The sequence below is a fragment of the Theobroma cacao genome, chromosome 7 (assembly GCF_000208745.1).
Source record: "Theobroma cacao cultivar B97-61/B2 chromosome 7, Criollo_cocoa_genome_V2, whole genome shotgun sequence".
Lineage (NCBI taxonomy): Eukaryota > Viridiplantae > Streptophyta > Magnoliopsida > Malvales > Malvaceae > Theobroma > Theobroma cacao.
Window position 1 is genome coordinate 2,658,731 of NC_030856.1, and position 17,213 is coordinate 2,675,943.

A 17,213-nucleotide genomic window follows, 5' to 3' on the forward strand; every position below is an offset into this window, starting at 1 on the left:
TCTCTAACTAACTAATAATTACAATCTAACTAATTTTTAAAAAACTTAAATCAAACTACTGCGTTTTGAACTCTCCTGGCCTTTTATTGAGACGGGGAGTTTTGGTCCTCTATTTCTACCTTCTTTTTCCCAGTCAAGGACTTCAGTCTTCTTCTTCATTTCTTGTCTGTGTTTCTATCTCTTGGGAAAGCTTATTTCACACTGCTGATTCAATCAATGTTTGATACTCCCCCTCAAGATGAACTGTCTATGTTATGAACATTCATCTTGCTCATCAAGAAGTGGAATTGTCTCCGTTGGGGTGCCTTGGTGAAGATGTCAGATAGTTGTGACTGTGTTGAGATGTATAGGGGATTAATTAATCCTGTCATTACCTGTCATTACCTTTTTTTGTAACATTTTTATGGTTTGCTTATGTGATTGGATCTTGTCTTCTACTGTCAACAGACATATTGAGGTTTTTTAGTCTGATATGATAATGTAGAACTCTGCTATTATCTTCTAAAGAGATTTTACATATTGTAGTTTTAATATGGATGTTTAACTCATTGAGCAAGATCTGGTTTTATCAAATTATTTTGTGAGTTGAAATTATGGATTAGAAGCACATAATGCTGTCAGTTTGTTTACAGAACTTGGTTTCTGTTTGATAAACTAAAATTTTAATGGTGAAAAATTATGTAATATTCAATTACTTTACTTTTCTTTATACTCTATTCTGCGTAATTGTACACTAATTTCTAATTAGGCTTCAACTACTTAAATGCTTGATATTTGAATTGTTGATCTATCTTGCTCCTTGCATGGTATAAATCTTAATAGGATCAGATGATGATAGCATGCTGCTTTATGTTAGTAAAGTTTATATTGCCATGTTAGAATCTTGCTTAATTTGCCGAGCATATAATTTACACTTTAAAACCAGTTATATTTTATTGTTTATTTTTGCCTGAACCTGCAGATGTTCAGTTCCTACCAATATCTGGTCTTGTTGGTACTAACATGAAAACAAGAGTAGATAAGAGTACATGTCCTTGGTGGAATGGTCCCTGCCCATTTGAAGCCCTCGATTCTGCTGAAGTTCCTCTCAGAGATCCAAAAGGTCCATTTAGGTAGTAGTCCGGAGCCTATCTTACATAACAGGATTCACTGCCCACACAACTTTTATGTTTGATTCTAGTTCCTGCCATGTACTAGTAGCGTGTAAATTTTAATTCTTGGTCACTTATATGACACATCTAATGATTTGTTATTGACTCTATAGGATGCCTATAATTGACAAATTCAAAGACATGGGAACTGTTGTTATGGGAAAGGTAGAATCTGGAAGTGTGCGTGAGGGTGATTCATCATTGGTTATGCCAAACAAGGTGCTTGATCTTCACAATTTTTCCATTTTATTTATGCGTATATGGTTTTTTATTTTTAATTTATGGGGTCTGAGGATTTTATGCATGGATTGCGGGCTCAGGTGAAAGTTCTAGCTGTGTATTGTGATGAAAATAAGGTTAGGTGTGCAGGACCTGGTGAAAGCTTACGGGTTAGATTATCTGGGATTGAAGAAGAGGACATATTATCGGGTTTTATCTTGTCAAGTGTTGGTAAGTTTTTCTCAATGGAGTTCTTCATTAACCTTTACAATCCTTTTTTCTAATTCTACTTGTTTGTCTTTTATATTAATAGTAAATTGTATTAGTTTTGCCTTATTTTCGGGGTTTAATGTTTGTTTTTCCTGCTTGCAGTAAAACCGATAGCTGCTGTCACTGAATTTACAGCCCAGCTGTAGATCCTTGAGTTGCTTGAAAATGTATGCATGAATGTCATTTTCAGTTATCCTTATTTAATAAAATCTATACATTTAAAGTATAATGTCCTAATTATTTGCTGTCTTGTTGAATGTTGTTTAGGCTATTTTTACAGCTGGATATAAGGCTGTGTTGCATATTCATTCTGTTGTTGAGGAGTGCGAGATAGTGGAGCTACTACAGCAGATTGATCCAAAGACAAAGAAACCCATGAAAAAGAAAGTTCTTTTTGTGAAGAATGGTGCTGTTGTTGTGTGTCGCATTCAGGTTCGGACTCTTACTTTCTTTTAAATAAACCAAATTGGGGGTATTGCTTTTTTGTACAGTTCAATGCACTAAGTTAAACATGTTTAGTAGCTCTGAGGGAGATATAATTTTTTAGGGTACGATCTGGAAAATTGGCTGCATTGTTGTAGGTAGTTTGAAATCAAACTGAATAAATTGCTAGATTGACCAAGGTGAGAAAGCAGTTGGAAAGCACTTGTTGGTGAGTTGTTTTATCACAGGAGTAGAAGTGGAAATAGTGGGATAGCACTATAAACTAATGGTGAACCACTAACACCTCCTTTTTTGGGGCTCCACATATGGGAAAAATTCTCTGATAAATCAGAAACAGGTAGCTGGAGCTATGTTTCTGAGTTGGTTGAACTTGTACTTATAACGTGGTTGTCTACTCTCTCCGATGTGAGCACATGTGCATGCACATTCTGTTTTCAGTGTATGTTGTCTGTGTAGTGGAGAGGAGGCTGGAAAGGCCAATCCGTATGTTACATACGTCAATCAATTATTAACTGAAGTAAAAGATGTTTCAGAATGGAAGACAATGGCTGAATTAGTCTCTGTTTTTTCGGGGTTGAGAAAATACTGTGTTCTTTTGCTTCTCAGGTGAACAACTTGATTTGCATTGAGAAGTTCTCAGATTTTCCACAACTTGGGAGATTCACTCTTCGTACTGAAGGTAATGGAGACAGGCTCTTTTCATTGCCAATAAATTATTGTTCTTAATGGCTGTGGGTCACATGAATTGTCATGTCTGCAGGAAAAACCGTTGCAGTTGGAAAAGTCACTGATCTTTCTTCAAGTAGTGGTGCTTAATACAATTTTGTTCTTAGAGGTGAGAATTTAAACATTGAAGGTTATTTCTGCTCCTCTATGTGAAGTTCCTTTTGGGATCGCTGTTATTCTCCTGCACCATATATTTAATGCAAGAGATAACAAACCACCGAGAACAGTATGAAAAGAGAAACAGAGTTTTGAGTTGATCATCAATTGGTGATCTTTCAATTTAGTCTTCTAACATAAAATTGTAGTTGAATAACATTTGGTCCTTTTGGGGATGGAGGGTTGGGATTTTTCACCAAAATATTGCCTTATTGTTGCATCACGTACTTTTATTGTTGTTGGAGAATGGCTTTTGTTATCGCTATGCTAGTTGGTAGCACCTTTGAAGAGTTGGGGGGATTTTGTTGTGGAAGCATTACGCGGTTGAAAGTAGTTTACTCACAGTATACCATGCCATCCGATTCCTTTTCTCTTTTTTTTTTTTCTCTGCTATGGTAATAGAGGTTAAGCAGGAAATGGGACTAGACTTTGTTTTAGGTAATAGAGAGAGGCTGGACGCGGTTGCAGCAGATATTTCTAAGTTTAACTTGAGTCTGAGAGTTGTAGAAGATAAGAAAGTTAATTGTACTAACAGGCAGACTGCCTCGAAGGTGAGATCGGAAATAATAGGGAGAGAGAAAGATATAAATGACATTATAAAATCATTGTTGCACGATCAAAATGATAATCATGGTGACAGCATCTCCCTTGTTGCCATTGTTGGATTCGGAGGATACTTGTACAGAAATTTTTTTACTTTTAAAAATACAACAGTATAAATGTACCCAAGTTATCAAATTTTTCTGATTTTTCACCTTGTTATATCAATTCCCAACAATCTTTTAGATGTTTCCTCTCTACTTTTTCAGTGATGCTAATGTGTGCTTGGAGGAGATTCATGCGACTAAGATATTCTCAATAGTTAAATTTCTTCTATTACCATATGCAAAAAATGGAGTTCATGAACAAATTATTGTAAGTAGCTTCGCGTCCCCCGTTTTTATAGGTTGATGAATACAATATCATCTCTTATACAATGGGACAACTTTGGACGTTCTTGTCATACCCTTTCAGATGCAAAACCAGAATTAAATGGACAAGGATCATGAGCTAGATTGCTTCTATTACAGAGATTCTAAGTAACTGAAACACTGGTGAAATGAGCTGAGATGTGAGAGTGAGAATGCTTCTTCTTTTTACAGATTAATATATATCTTCTTTTTTCTATCTTCTCTTCAAGGAAATGACTAATATTACAACCTCTTCCTTTCAACAAGCAGATGGAATGAAGTATTAACCTTATAATATTGTTTTTTCCCGAGTATCCCTGAGGATTTGCAACTACAAGTTTGTTAAAGGGCCTATCTCCACAAGACTCTTGAGCTAGAAGCTAGTAATAATAGAAAATAATGTGAAAGTCTGCTTGTACATTTCCTGCTTTTGTGAAGAAGAGATATTGTTACAGGTAATGTTTCCTCCTTTTCTAGCTGTAGGAACTAGCTTTTGTAAGGATTATATTAACATAATTTCTTTTAATTTTTTTACGTGTTTATAATGGTGATGACATTTTTTCTTTGTTTGAAAGAGGACGATTTCATCTTGCTAATTTCCTTCCAAAGTAGAACAGCTGTCGAATTGAAACCAAGAGAAGTTTTAATTGGTAAAAATTTACCACTTATTCATTTTGTCTTACCAATTTCATTTGCTGGCTATAAGAAATTCATACTTCTTTCTGCATGTCTTTTTTTGGATTATAGATTTTTTCTGATAGATCGAGAGAGTAAGAATTGATTTCACCTTGCCAATGCCATTGTGAGGAAGAGTATTACAATCGATGGATGGAAGCTTTTACTCCCAACAACGTCATCACATAATAATTTGAAGGCGTGAGTATCTATGTTACAGTTTGATGGCAATTCTATGTGAGATATAAATTTTGCTTTGAGTATTAATATTTTTTTTTTGAAAGGTGATTTTATTCATCCTCTGTACCGGAATCGCATTTCAAATCTCTTGCCTGATAGACCAAAGACTCCCTTGGCATTAAGAACCCGGTAAGGGTAAAAGTAGTACAAAAACACAGAAAACACCATCCAAGACTTGATGGCAGCTCCAAGAGATCAAAAGACAAGAGTCACAAAGCCCTGAAACAAAAAGAAGGGCAGCACAATAGGTCTCTAACCTAAAAAAAGAAAAGGGCTAGATCCTAATCAAAATGATTTTTTGATAACCTGCAACATGTATTCAATGTTATGAATATTAGATAGTAGTAAAATTTGAGACACTGTTGGTCACTTTCATCAACTTGCAAGACAGCCTAAGACCTAATTAAGGAATATGGCATAAAAAATTGGCTCCACGAACTCAACTTCTCCGGACCCAGCAACTTAATAACTAAGTCCTAATATATTCAAAGTGCATTTGCTGTCATTTTAGAACTGTACAAAAATAAAACATAAATAACTTTTGAGTATTTAAATTCAATAAAGGCTAGCTCATGAAAATAATTGAACAGCTTAACCTCTGGTTTCTTTTTAGATAACATTGAGTACACAGCATGCAACTCTTTCACCTTTTCTTCCCAAGAAGTGAGCCTCGGTCTAACGATCTTGAATTCAAGGTGAATTGGCTTTTCATTTTTTGCTCTATTATATATGAGGAATTTGCTGTGTATGGAATCTTCAATATTTTTTCATTGCTCTAACGTTTAAGATTTTCATTTTCCATATATAGAAAAAGAAGAGGTGCCAATGACTTGCCCACCAACTCCCTTCTGAGCATTTTTGAAAAGCAGGTATTCTCAAAAGCATATCTATTGCAAAAATGATGACTATATATTATAGCTTCTTTAGTTTTTGTTCTTGACTTTTTGCATATCTTTGTCCTCAATGCTTCTTTATAACAACGGTTTTTTTTACTAGTTATCTGTGAGTGGAGTCAAACAACACTTGCTAAGTAATGGCTCGAGTGATCGGAAGAAGTGCGTTGAGCTAAGCTCGTTGTAAAACCCCTTTGCTTCTTTCAAAATATCAATAATGCTTCCATCTTGGCCATTCTTGGAGGTATTTGTGTAGTGGCTTCAATCCTAGTCTTTAGACCTTGACTATAGTAACCTAAACTGTGAAGGGACCTAAATACAAAGGTTCTTCCATAATGTATATGGAGAAGACTTTTGGGATATTGTTCCGAGATTTCCTATATGCTACATTTGGGTGTTGCAACTATGTAAATTCATGTGCGTTTTATTATACTAGATTGTTTGCTTACTTTTTATCATCAAATTTAATTTGCTATGGTATCGATGTTTTACACTAGGTTATTTGCCAAAGGAATGGTATAACCTGTTTTCATATTCCAATTAACAAATTGTCAAAAATAATTTGTCAATTTTTTTTTGCTTCAGCAAGTTCATCAAACTTATCTTATAAGTAATATGTTCAATCATTATATTGAAAATCTTATATTAAAATAATATCTTAACAAGTTTTCTGAAGACACTCATGAATAAAATATATCCTTTATTTATTCATTAGAAAGATCTCCTACAAGTCCATAAACAGCTACCTCAATAAATTGAACCATCAAGATGAAGCAAAATGTAATTGTACATGTTCCTTTTGCATTAAGGATTAATTTGCTATAAATTCTCAGTTTTTTTTTTTTTCCTTGAATTCTAAGTTTTCAGACAGTGCAAAAAGTGGGATGGATGAAGATTATTGAAAAGAAAAATCACTCCAAGTGTAGATTATAAAGCTAGAATCTTTCAGACTTGAAACCTACCCTTGCCTGGCGTTCTCAGGTCTATTTGTTTCCTAGCAGGCTGCATTAGGTAAGATCTCCTTGGTGGGCAATAAACTATAGCAGGATGAAAGTTATTGGAGAAGAGTTAACCAAGTTGGCTACAAAAACAAGAATCGCTGAGGAAAAAAAAATTCTAATCAGTCATAAAACTAATAAAACTCTGTTCCTAGAATTAAAAATCAAAAGTTGGGGAATATTAGTAGAATTCCGTGTTCCACTAGTTTTTATTTGATTTCAACAATATAAATATATTTTCTCTGCTTTGTTAATTAATTGACTATTATTCATTCTTTTTTTTTTAAATCAAAAAGAATGTTATTGCATAATTAGGATTATCCAAAAGGATAAGTCTCAAATCAAATAAGTACGTAAGAAAACAGAGCCCTGTACGTAAGAAAAACAATAAAGCAGGACCCAACAAGAAAACAGAAGAAAAGGACGATTATTCATACACCTACTCTTATTAATAATCAATTGATTATAATAATTACCAAGTTGCCAATAATTTTGGCTTTGTAGCTTTGGCATTTTACCTTTCTCAATGCGACGACGTTGAGCCAAGTTGCCTATAATTTTTCCATCTGTCCTACACCGACTCTTATTACTTTGACGTCATATATAGAGTTTACATTTAAGCATCGTCTTCTATCATCTCCACATCTGCGAGCTGCACTGCCCCCAAAGACTTTGATTTCTGCCTTACTCTTCCATTTCATTTTCCTTCATTTTTCCACTTTTCTCTCAGCTCAAAAGAAAGAAAAAAAAAAGCATCTCTGTTGGTTTATTTTCGTTGGCTTCTACTTTCCTAATCTTCTTTTATCTCAGAAAAAAAAACAAAAAAATTGTTCTCTTAAATTACTTGTTTTATCCCTGCTACTCTTCCTTTCCTTAATTTTGGTTTCCCCATCTCCGGAGTTGGTGAAGTAATTCCATAAGAATTAAGATCCATCTGAATTAAGGTAAGCTTCAATAAAATATATTATATTTTCGGTAATATAATTTTTTTATATGCTCAATTTCTCTTATTATTTATTTGGCTTCTTGATTTATTCAATGGATAGATAAAATTGAGAGTTTATCTTTGATGCATCGACAATATATAATTTTTATACAATATCAATTCACCACAATGCAGCATCTCGTTAAGAAGTAAAAATAGTAGAATCAAATTAAAAGATAATTGACATAATACCTAAAAAAGCCTTGAAACTATTTTAAAAAATTCAACTAATTTTTTTTTTTTTTTGCCTATGATCTAGACTTTATATTATAATTAATAGTTGATTAATTATTTTTAATTAAAATGTCAATTGTAATGCTAAGTGAAAAGATATAATAAAATATAAATAGATATTTAAAATTTTGAAAAATATTTTATAGGTGGATATATTATCTTTTTACCCTATCATGTTAGATATATGAGTGTGATTAATTTCAGAGGAATTGATATGACCTTCCAGAAATTGAACTACACAATTATGAATGTGGCTCCCAAGCTTATGCCAATATTTCTGGTAGACTTACGCAAGTATCCCATTTGGTCCAGAAGCCTTTGTAGAGTGCATTAGGAACAAAGCACTCTTCAGTTCCTCCACTGAAATACTAGCATTTAAATCAACATTCATCTAGTCCGTTATTTTTTACCGTATTCCAAACAAGGCTGCGTCTATCTGTAATTGACCTGAAGAAAAAAACAAGCCAATGAAAAAGTCATTAATAATCGAACTCAATTCACTTGCGAAATCTGTCCATTCATCATTCTCTTTCTTCAAAGCTCAAATGGTGTTTTTCCTCCTCCTCTCCTTTGCTGTTCCAAGGAAGAACTTGGTGTTCTTGTCACCTTTTTTCAACCATGTTACCCTAGATCTCTGTTTCCACATCATCTCTTCCACTTTTACCAATTGATTGATCTAATTTTGAACAATTTTAATTTTTAAAGAGTAGCCAGTTCTTTCATAAAACTGTTGTAGTTCTATTCTTTTTCACTTCATTTGCTTCTCATCTCCTGTATAGATTTAGTTTATTTTAGTTATTATTTTTTGCAATATTTTTATCATAAATTTTACTTAATATGATTCATGTGCATATTGGACATTCCATAGTATAAATGTGTTGTGAAAATTGCCCAAGAATCAACAAAGATAAAACTCAGAGAAATTAAGTAAACAGAAAAATATAAGAATTTATGTGGTTCGACCTCTTGTCTACGTCCACGGAATAAAACTGTTCTTCTATTATTGAGAATTTAAAGTACAATAAATTCATCTTTATGGTTCCCCAAACCAACCCAAGATTCCTTGCACACTCTTCTTCAATAACCTCACAAGAACACTCACCCAAACCACTTTCGCTCCACCTAGAGCAAAAGACAGAATTACAAAATGTTTCCTCTCTAGAGCTCTCAAAGCACTACTTGCAATTCTAAAGCCTAAAAATCTACTTTTATAGTATAAAAGTTCAAAGTAGAATGTGATTAGGATTCGATGTGGAATAAAAAGTTTAAAACTATACAACTACTCAATGTTATACACAAACAAAAAATCCTAAACAAATAAGATTTAGAATTCTAGTCAACCTGAAACTCAACAAATCTTCACATTTGACTTGAATTCAAACTTCTTAAACCTCTTCCACTAGTCGCACCTAATTGCAACTTCCTAACTCCACTTACTTTCCAACACCTTGGACAACTCTCCAAGCATAAGACTTTTTAAATCATTAGCCTTTATAATTACCACGACTTCACATACTGAATCAAGTATGGTCCAACACTGGATTCTACAAAACAGCCAATGCACCTGTGTAGCCGTCAAGTCAATGGCACTAATTAACTTCGGAAAGGGACCTTGACGACCCTTCCAATTCACTACTGGTAAGATTTTTCATCCTTTCACCATCATCTACACCATGGGAATCTTTCATCACCTCTTCGGCAAATGAAATCTCACTTTGATAGCTACCATCCCTAGTGCATTGTTCCCATCTTTTCGAGGCCTCACATTCTAGACGATACAAGTCATTATGCAAATTCTCCCTCATCAGGACCATGTCGCCTTGTGTGACTTTTACCACTCCATCACAAGCAGAATATCCATACCTTTTGGAGTCTAACAGGCTCAATGATATTAGATTCTTACGCATCTTTGGGACATAGGCCACACCATCCAAAGAGCGCACAACCCCATCAAACATTTTGATTTTCACCACTCCAAGACCCATGATCTTCACTATTGACTTATTACCCAAAGTCAAATTCCCAGCCACCCCTTCTTGAAGTAAATCAAAATAATCTTTTTGATAACATATGTGAGTAGCAAAAGCAGAATCTAAATACCAATCAGAATTTGCATCCATATTTTCTGAGATTGTAAGGACATCACAATCATCACCTTCAGCAACGAAAGCACACTCACCTTTATTCTCATTACTTTCATCCCATTTTGTAGGACAATCCTTTTTAATATGCCTATACCTTTTGCATTTAAAGCATTGAACATTGTTAGATCTAGACTTGTCACCCTTAGATCCCTTACCAGTTGACTTCCTCCTATTAGCCTCAATTACCAATGCCAAGCCATTTGGATCTCTATCCCCTTCTTTACTTTTCTTTCGGGCTTCATGAGACATTAACGTTGTTTGTACTTGTTCTAACATTATTGTATCGATTTCACATATAAGAGATTCCACAAATACCTTATAGGAGTCTGAAAGCGAAGCCAGGAGCAATAGTGTCTTTTCCTCTTCCTCCACCTTGACATCAACCTTCTTCAACTGATCAAAGATTCCATCGAATTCATTCATATGCTTCATGAGGTCTCCATTCTCTTCCATCTTTAAGCGATACAACTTTCGCCTAAGCTGCAACTTGTTAGAAAGACTTTTCGCCAAGTAAATTTTTTTTAACTTTGTCCATAATCTTGAAGTAGAATCCTCATCAATAACATGGTTAAACACATTATCTCCAATGCAAAGTCGAATAATGCTCACACACCTTTGCTCCAACTCTGCCCATTCAACATCTTTCATGTCATCTGGTTGCCCTTCCTCTTTTCCTAGCAAAAGACGCATTAAACCTTGCTGCACAAGGAGATCTTTCATCCTTCTCTACCACTGCGTGAAACTAGTCTTACCATCAAACTTCTCAATTGAAAAATTCGTAGAACTAGTAACTTTCGACATCCTTATTGAATCTTGAATTTACAGAACCCGAAGCTCTGATACCAGTTTGTTGTGGAAATTACCCAAGAATCAACAAAGATAAAACCCAGAAAAATTAAGTAAATAGAAAAACACAAGAATTTACGTGGTTCGGCCTCTTGCCTACGTCCACGGAGTGAAACTGTTCTTCTATTATTGAAAATTTAAAGTACAATAAATTCATCTTTATGGTTCCTCAAACCAACTCAAGATCCCTTGCACACTTTTCTTCAATAACCTCCCAAGAACACTCACCCAAACCACTCTCGCTCCACCTAGAGCAAAAGACAGAATTATAAGGTGTTCCCTCTCTAGAGCTCTCAAAGCACTACTTGCAATTCTAAAGCTTAGAAATCTATTTTTATAGTATAAAAGTAAAAAATAGAATGTAATTAAGATTCAATGTGGAATAAAAAATTTAAAACTATACAACTATTTAATATTGTACACAAACAAAAAATCTTAATCAAATAAGATTTAGAATTCTAGTTAATCTAAAACTCAACAAAATATATATATATGTATATCTTCATTAGATATGTAACATTAATTGGTAAACAAACTGGCTGAGAACTTTCTCTCTAAAATCAAATCATGCATGAATAGAGAGGGTAGAATCTTAGTAAAAATACTAGTATTAATTTTGAAATTAACTCAAACTCAAAGTAATTGTTTAAAAGGGCAACCTGAATGCGACGTGATGTGTGCAGTCATTACAGCTGGAAGAGAGGTATGGGTTTGAATCAGGTAAAGAAGCCAAAGAGGGGTGCTCCTACATTTTTCTACTTTTTGTTTATGATCAGAAGAACCTGAGGTAACATATAAATATGCATTGATAATCCAACTAGATCTGCGGCTGTTGTTTGGACAACAAGAGAAAAGGGTAGCTCGGGAACTGAGCATGCCACTGCCATGGCCCCTCTCTTATTAACTCTTTCAACCACGTTCATTCAAAGTCTATCCCTAAGCTGTCCTGTCACTGGTGACGGACCCTATAATCAACTCACCTCCAATTGAACCAACTGCACATGATTTCTTCCTTACAATGTCTAGAAATTTCATAAACAATAAAAACAAAACGAAGTTAATTTAATATATTATCAACATTTATCTATATAAAAGTTGATTTTATTCGATTTTTTATTGCCTCACACGTGTATATAGATAACGATTGCATGATGTGATATCAGGATCACTAGCAGAGACCATTGCTGCTAACTGAAACACACTAAGCAACTTGAAGAAAGTTGATGCCATGCCATGATTGGTAGCACTACACTTTTACGTGAAGCTGGTTGAGAAAAGATTGTGTTTTTGCTTACACAAATCTTCCTGGAGCAAGTACTTATAGAGTAATCAGCTGAGAATTCTATGTCAAAATTGAGAATATCCTATATGATCAAATTCATGGGCAACAAGAACACTGTATTTTCCATTGGCCAGCATTACATGAATATCTTTTATATTAACAATCAAATATAAATTTTTTCTCAAAAAACGAAAAAGAAAAAAATCAAATACCAACCGAAAATTTTAACAAGTCTTCTTAAAACACTCCTAATAAAATATATCTTTTATTTATTTCTTTGAAAAAAAAATTCTAATTATTGATATTCACTTTTTTTTTTTGTATGAAGACTTTTCCAGTAGCTAAGTTTCCAAGTCTGAGATTAGTAATGAATACACACCTTTGCAATTGCATTGCAGATTCTTATCAAAAAATTAATAATAATAATAAAAATTATTCTTAAGCATCCTTTCATTGTTCTTTTTTGTTTTTTGTTATTACTTTTTTTTATACAACTGTTTGTCTTTTACTTCTTAAAATTTTACTATTAGTTATAAATTATTAAATGAAAAATAAACGATAAAAAGGTTAAATCAATATTAATTAAGAATGAATAAATGATTAAGATATAACTATCAATAAATGTTGGTAAATACTTTTACTTTTTAATTTTTAGTCATAATTTCAAGTGAGTGTATTAATTTTTAAATAAACAGCTGATTCCAAACATAAAAATGACGTTAACGAGCAAATGTGAAATGTCAAAAATAATCTTATTCTTTCTACCTCTTTTTCTTTTTTTTTTAAGATTAGTTGACGGTGCTCTTTATGCCGATCGACCACCCTCGCATCCCCCTTACCCTCATGCCACCCCCACCCCACCCCTCTTCTAAGGAGCACAGATCTGACACTCTCCAGGGAAGCTCCCCCCCGCCCCTCCTTTGGTGCTCGTCGAGGGTGGGGGGGCGCGACTCCTCTAGGGAACGTTGGAACAATGGCGGGGGGAAAGTGGAGCGCAAGGGAAGGGAGATCCAGTTGGAACCAAATCTAGTGCTCCGACTACTAGAAAAGGTGGGAGATTTTTTTTTAATAGGAAATACTATAATAAATTTGACTTAAGACAATACATTTTTAAAATATGTTATTAAAAAAATTTTAATAATATTTTTTTATATTTTTTAAAATATTTTTATAGATCTAATTTTAATATATAAAATTTTAAATATATTATTAATAAAATATGAAGATAGAAATTACATACACCAGTAAAGATTGTACTTTTTATATTACTATTAAATTTGACAAAAATGAAGTTAAAAATTTAAATAATTACACTTTTTAAAATTTTACTACACAAAAAAATATATCGTCCAAAGAAATGTAATTAAAATTCAAAATTTTTATAGTTAAAAAAATTAAAAATTATAGTTTATATAGTATGATAGTTTTTAAAATTAATAAAAAGTAAAATTATATTTTTAATATTACCACTTTATCAACTTAATGGAAATATTAAAAGTTTGATTAAGAGCTGGATTTATGCATTGAGCGAAAGATATTCTTTTAAGACAAACTGTCTATTTCAAAAATTAATGAATTAGTGTGAATTTATAATTAAACGTTAAAAGGTAAAAGTATTTTATCCATAAATGTTTTATTTAAACATGCTCATTAGGTCAAGTCTACTAAATCTTTCATTATTATATAATTAGGAAAAATGTGTTAAACAAAGGTAAGTCAGAATTTAATTTTAGTGTTATCTTAGTAAATTTCATTTTAGATAGCCATTAAACTATGTTTTACTTCGAGTGATTTTGGGTTCCAATAATTATGCCTTATAGTTGCTTATTCACTCGAAATTTTTTTTATGAAAAGAAAACAATTGTCAAATAAAATGAAATAATTATTGAATTTTTTTAAATCTCTTATGCATAATCATAGTACTTATGGTGTAATATTAATTGGTCAAATGATGGTGAGAATTACAAGCATCAAAAGGTTATGAAAGGAATGAAGGCAAGTTAAATTTATCATAGTAATGAAAAAATAAATAAATAAAGAGAAGCTCAGGTTTTCCATTGATATATAAGCAAGGAACTTGGAAAATAAACTGGCTGAGAACTCTCTCTAAAATCAAATCATTCATGAACAGAGAGGATAGAATCTTAGTAAAAATATTAGTATTAATTTTGAAATAAACTCAAACTCAAAGTAATTGTCGGCAAGGGAAAGCTGAATGCAACGTGATGTGTGCAGTCATTACAGTTGGTAGCGGGGTCTGGGTTCAGACTTCAGACCAAACTTTGCAGTCATGTCAGTGGTGAGAGATCCAATAATTCAACTCTCCTTCAATTGAACCAACTTTTTCTTTGTGCACATCAGCACATGTAATCATAAACTCAACTTTTTCATTTGAAGCTCAGCAGAACGACGGTGGATGTGAGGTGGGTTGAGGGTGCCTGCCGCAGGGCACTCCAAAGTGGCGAAGGGACACCATGGCCATTGAGGCCAGAGAACTCCATCATGCTAGCTTTGGTAACCTAACACTATGACTTTTTCCAAGTCAGTTTAGGTTTTATATATTTTAATTATTCTTTTCCCCTTTGGATAATGCCTTGGACTGTTGTAATTATGGCCACCATCAAATGTGATTTTGAATCGGGTAAAGAAGGCAAAGGAGGGATTGTCCTGCATTTTTCTACTTTTTATGATCAGAAGAGCCTGCTTGCATTAGAGCTGTCAATATGGGCTGACCCAGCTCAGCCCAGCTCAAGATTTTGTGGATTAAGAAAAAATAGATCAGATCGGATCAGTCTATTTTTATATGGATCATGAAAATCTCAATCCAACCCATCTTTTGTTAGTCTATGTGTTGGGTTGGGTCAATTTATTTTTTATTTTTTTTAAAAAATTATTTTTATAATTTTATAATAAAATTATTTTATAATTTAATTTATAAATTAAATATTAATAATTAAATTATAAAAATATTAAAATATAAANATAAAATAAATAATATTATTAATAATTAAATTATTAATTTTATATAATTAAATATATAAAATTATTAAATTAATTAAAATTATTTATTTTTTTTAACTCACAAAACTAGCCTGCCTCAGTCCATCTTAATTCACTGATTTGATAAACTGATTTATTTAAATTCGATTTAAATATAAATATAAATTTTTAAATTTAATTTATTTTATATTTAATAAAAAATAAATTGACCCAGTTTAGGAATAGCTTGCATTGATAATTAAAGTAGATCGCTGTCGCTTGGACAGCAAGAGAAAAGGGCAGCTCACTGAGTATGCCACTTGCATGGGCCCCTCTTATTAACTCTTTCAACTACAGTCATTCAAAGTCTATCCCTAAGCTGTCCTGTCAGTGGGGACAGACCCAATAATTCAACTCTCCTTCAATTGAACCAACTTTTTACCTTGTGCACATGTATCCTTCTTTACTTCCAATGTCTAGAAATTTCATAAACAATAAAAATAAAACGAAATTAATTTATCAACATTCATCTTTATAGACTTAAGTTTTTGATTACCATGTTAAGTTTGCTTGCGCTCCTGTTATCTGCTTTAGATTCATTTTCAACTAAGTTGTAGATCCATGGCGGAAGTAATTCCATTCGGGGCAGTAAGTAATATCGTGTTGAGTTTCCTAGCAAGTCCCATCCTCTTGTCATAACACTTCCTGGAAAGCCAAGCAAGGTCCTTGATAGAACATCCGAGAGAGAATCAGTCAAAGTTTATTAATTATCTATACCAACTCTCGTCCTATTGTAGCTGGGACTCAATCAAAGGAAAGAGAATAAATTTAATTGGTTAAAATATGAAGTTAATTTGATATAATTAGTTAGAATTTTCTTAATTCTATTAGACTTAATTCGATTTTTGTATTAAACTGAATTCTATCAAGTAAGGGTCATGGAGCAAAAGATGTTTGGATCGTTGTTATTTGAATAAAAGAAAGTGACAGTAAAAATCGAGATTGAGAAATAAACCAATAATTCAAAAGTGCTCATGATTCAGTGTTCCACTGGTGGAAAAAGAGCGAAAAGCAGTGTTTGGGTGCTGACAATTTTCAAAGTGTGGACCCACTATCACGTGTTCTCTCCGGAAGAAGAGAAAGAGGTGGAAAAGGGGGGATTCATTTCCAAAAGTTTCCTACACACTGCCATCACGCGACCCCCATCCTCTTTCCATGACACTTCCTGGAAACAAAAGCAGAACATCTGAGACAGAACCATCAAAGTTTAATAATTTTCTATACCCACTTTTAATACTTCATCCTCATACGGTTCCCATTCAAGCATCTTGTTCTATCATCTGCACTATCCCAAGAGTTTGTTTGATTTCTGCATGCCTTGCTCTTCTTTTTACTCAACAAGACCTACCCTTCCATTTTATTGTCCTTCATTTTCCCACTTTTCTTTGAACTCCGAGAACAAAAACATCTTTGTTGTTTAACTCTAACAAAAAAAAAAAACAAAAAAAAAGTTAATCTCTTAAATTACTTTAGTTTGATCCTTGTTACCTACTTTTCCTTTCCTTAATTTTGATTTCCCTATCTCCGGAGTTGGTGAAGTCATTCCATCCCAATTGAGGTAAGCTTCAATAAAATATATTACATTCTTCATATTTTATTTTTTTATATGTTCAATTTCTCTTTCACTTCTGAATTTGACTTTTTATTATAAATTTTTTATTTATTATAAATTTTCATTTTTTTTCCATTTTTACGGACATATATGGATATTTTCGAAAAGCATTTTATAGAATGATGACACTATGCTTTTAGTTTAATATAAAAAAATATTTTTAATTAATATACACATGATTAGTGACAAGAATTTTTATTTCTGCAGTATTTTCGATTCCAAGTTGGTCAGTCAGCAATCTATTCTCTGGTGATTCACATTTTCATAAAGGTAAAGTGCTTTACAAACATTTTTTCTCTCTGCAAAACTTTTTACTCTCTAAAATTAAAACCAAGCATATTTTTATTTT

General features: G+C 32.8%; 2 protein-coding genes and 1 long non-coding RNA gene across 5 annotated transcripts in view; all 3 read left to right on the forward strand.

Moving 5' to 3' along the window:
* LOC18593614 (eukaryotic peptide chain release factor GTP-binding subunit) lies at positions 928-5,188 on the forward strand. Of its 2 annotated transcripts, XR_001928654.1 has the most exons (11): positions 1,471-1,601; positions 1,743-1,807; positions 1,908-2,072; positions 2,691-2,763; positions 2,845-2,919; positions 3,776-3,881; positions 3,981-4,083; positions 4,187-4,371; positions 4,492-4,566; positions 4,678-4,792; positions 4,876-5,188. XR_001928654.1 is itself a non-coding variant. In XM_018124484.1 (6 exons), the coding sequence occupies exons 1-4, from the start codon at positions 1,003-1,005 to the stop codon at positions 1,784-1,786; spliced, it is 396 nt and encodes a 131-aa protein (XP_017979973.1). In that variant the 5' UTR covers positions 928-1,002; the 3' UTR covers positions 1,787-1,807; positions 1,908-2,072; positions 2,691-2,764. The 2 variants fall into 2 exon arrangements, 1 of the variants encoding a protein (XP_017979973.1); XM_018124484.1 differs by lacking the exons at positions 2,845-2,919; positions 3,776-3,881; positions 3,981-4,083; ... (2 more) ...; positions 4,678-4,792; positions 4,876-5,188 and adding exons at positions 928-1,112; positions 1,265-1,370 and having other exon boundaries at positions 1,466-1,601; positions 2,691-2,764.
* Positions 13,070-15,017, forward strand: LOC18593615. Its single transcript, XR_001928668.1, has 3 exons — positions 13,070-13,263; positions 14,449-14,512; positions 14,611-15,017. It is a non-coding gene; the product is annotated as an uncharacterized LOC18593615 (long non-coding RNA).
* LOC18593626 (disease resistance protein RGA2) overlaps positions 16,186-17,213 on the forward strand; it is an 81,189-nt gene continuing 80,161 nt past the window's right edge. The window contains exons 1-2 of one of the 2 annotated variants that reach the window (XM_018124437.1): positions 16,186-16,810; positions 17,072-17,134. The gene's annotated coding sequence lies outside the window, so the exon portion shown is untranslated. The remainder of the gene's footprint in view (positions 16,811-17,071; positions 17,135-17,213) is intronic. The other variant, XR_001928648.1, reaches the window with a different exon arrangement.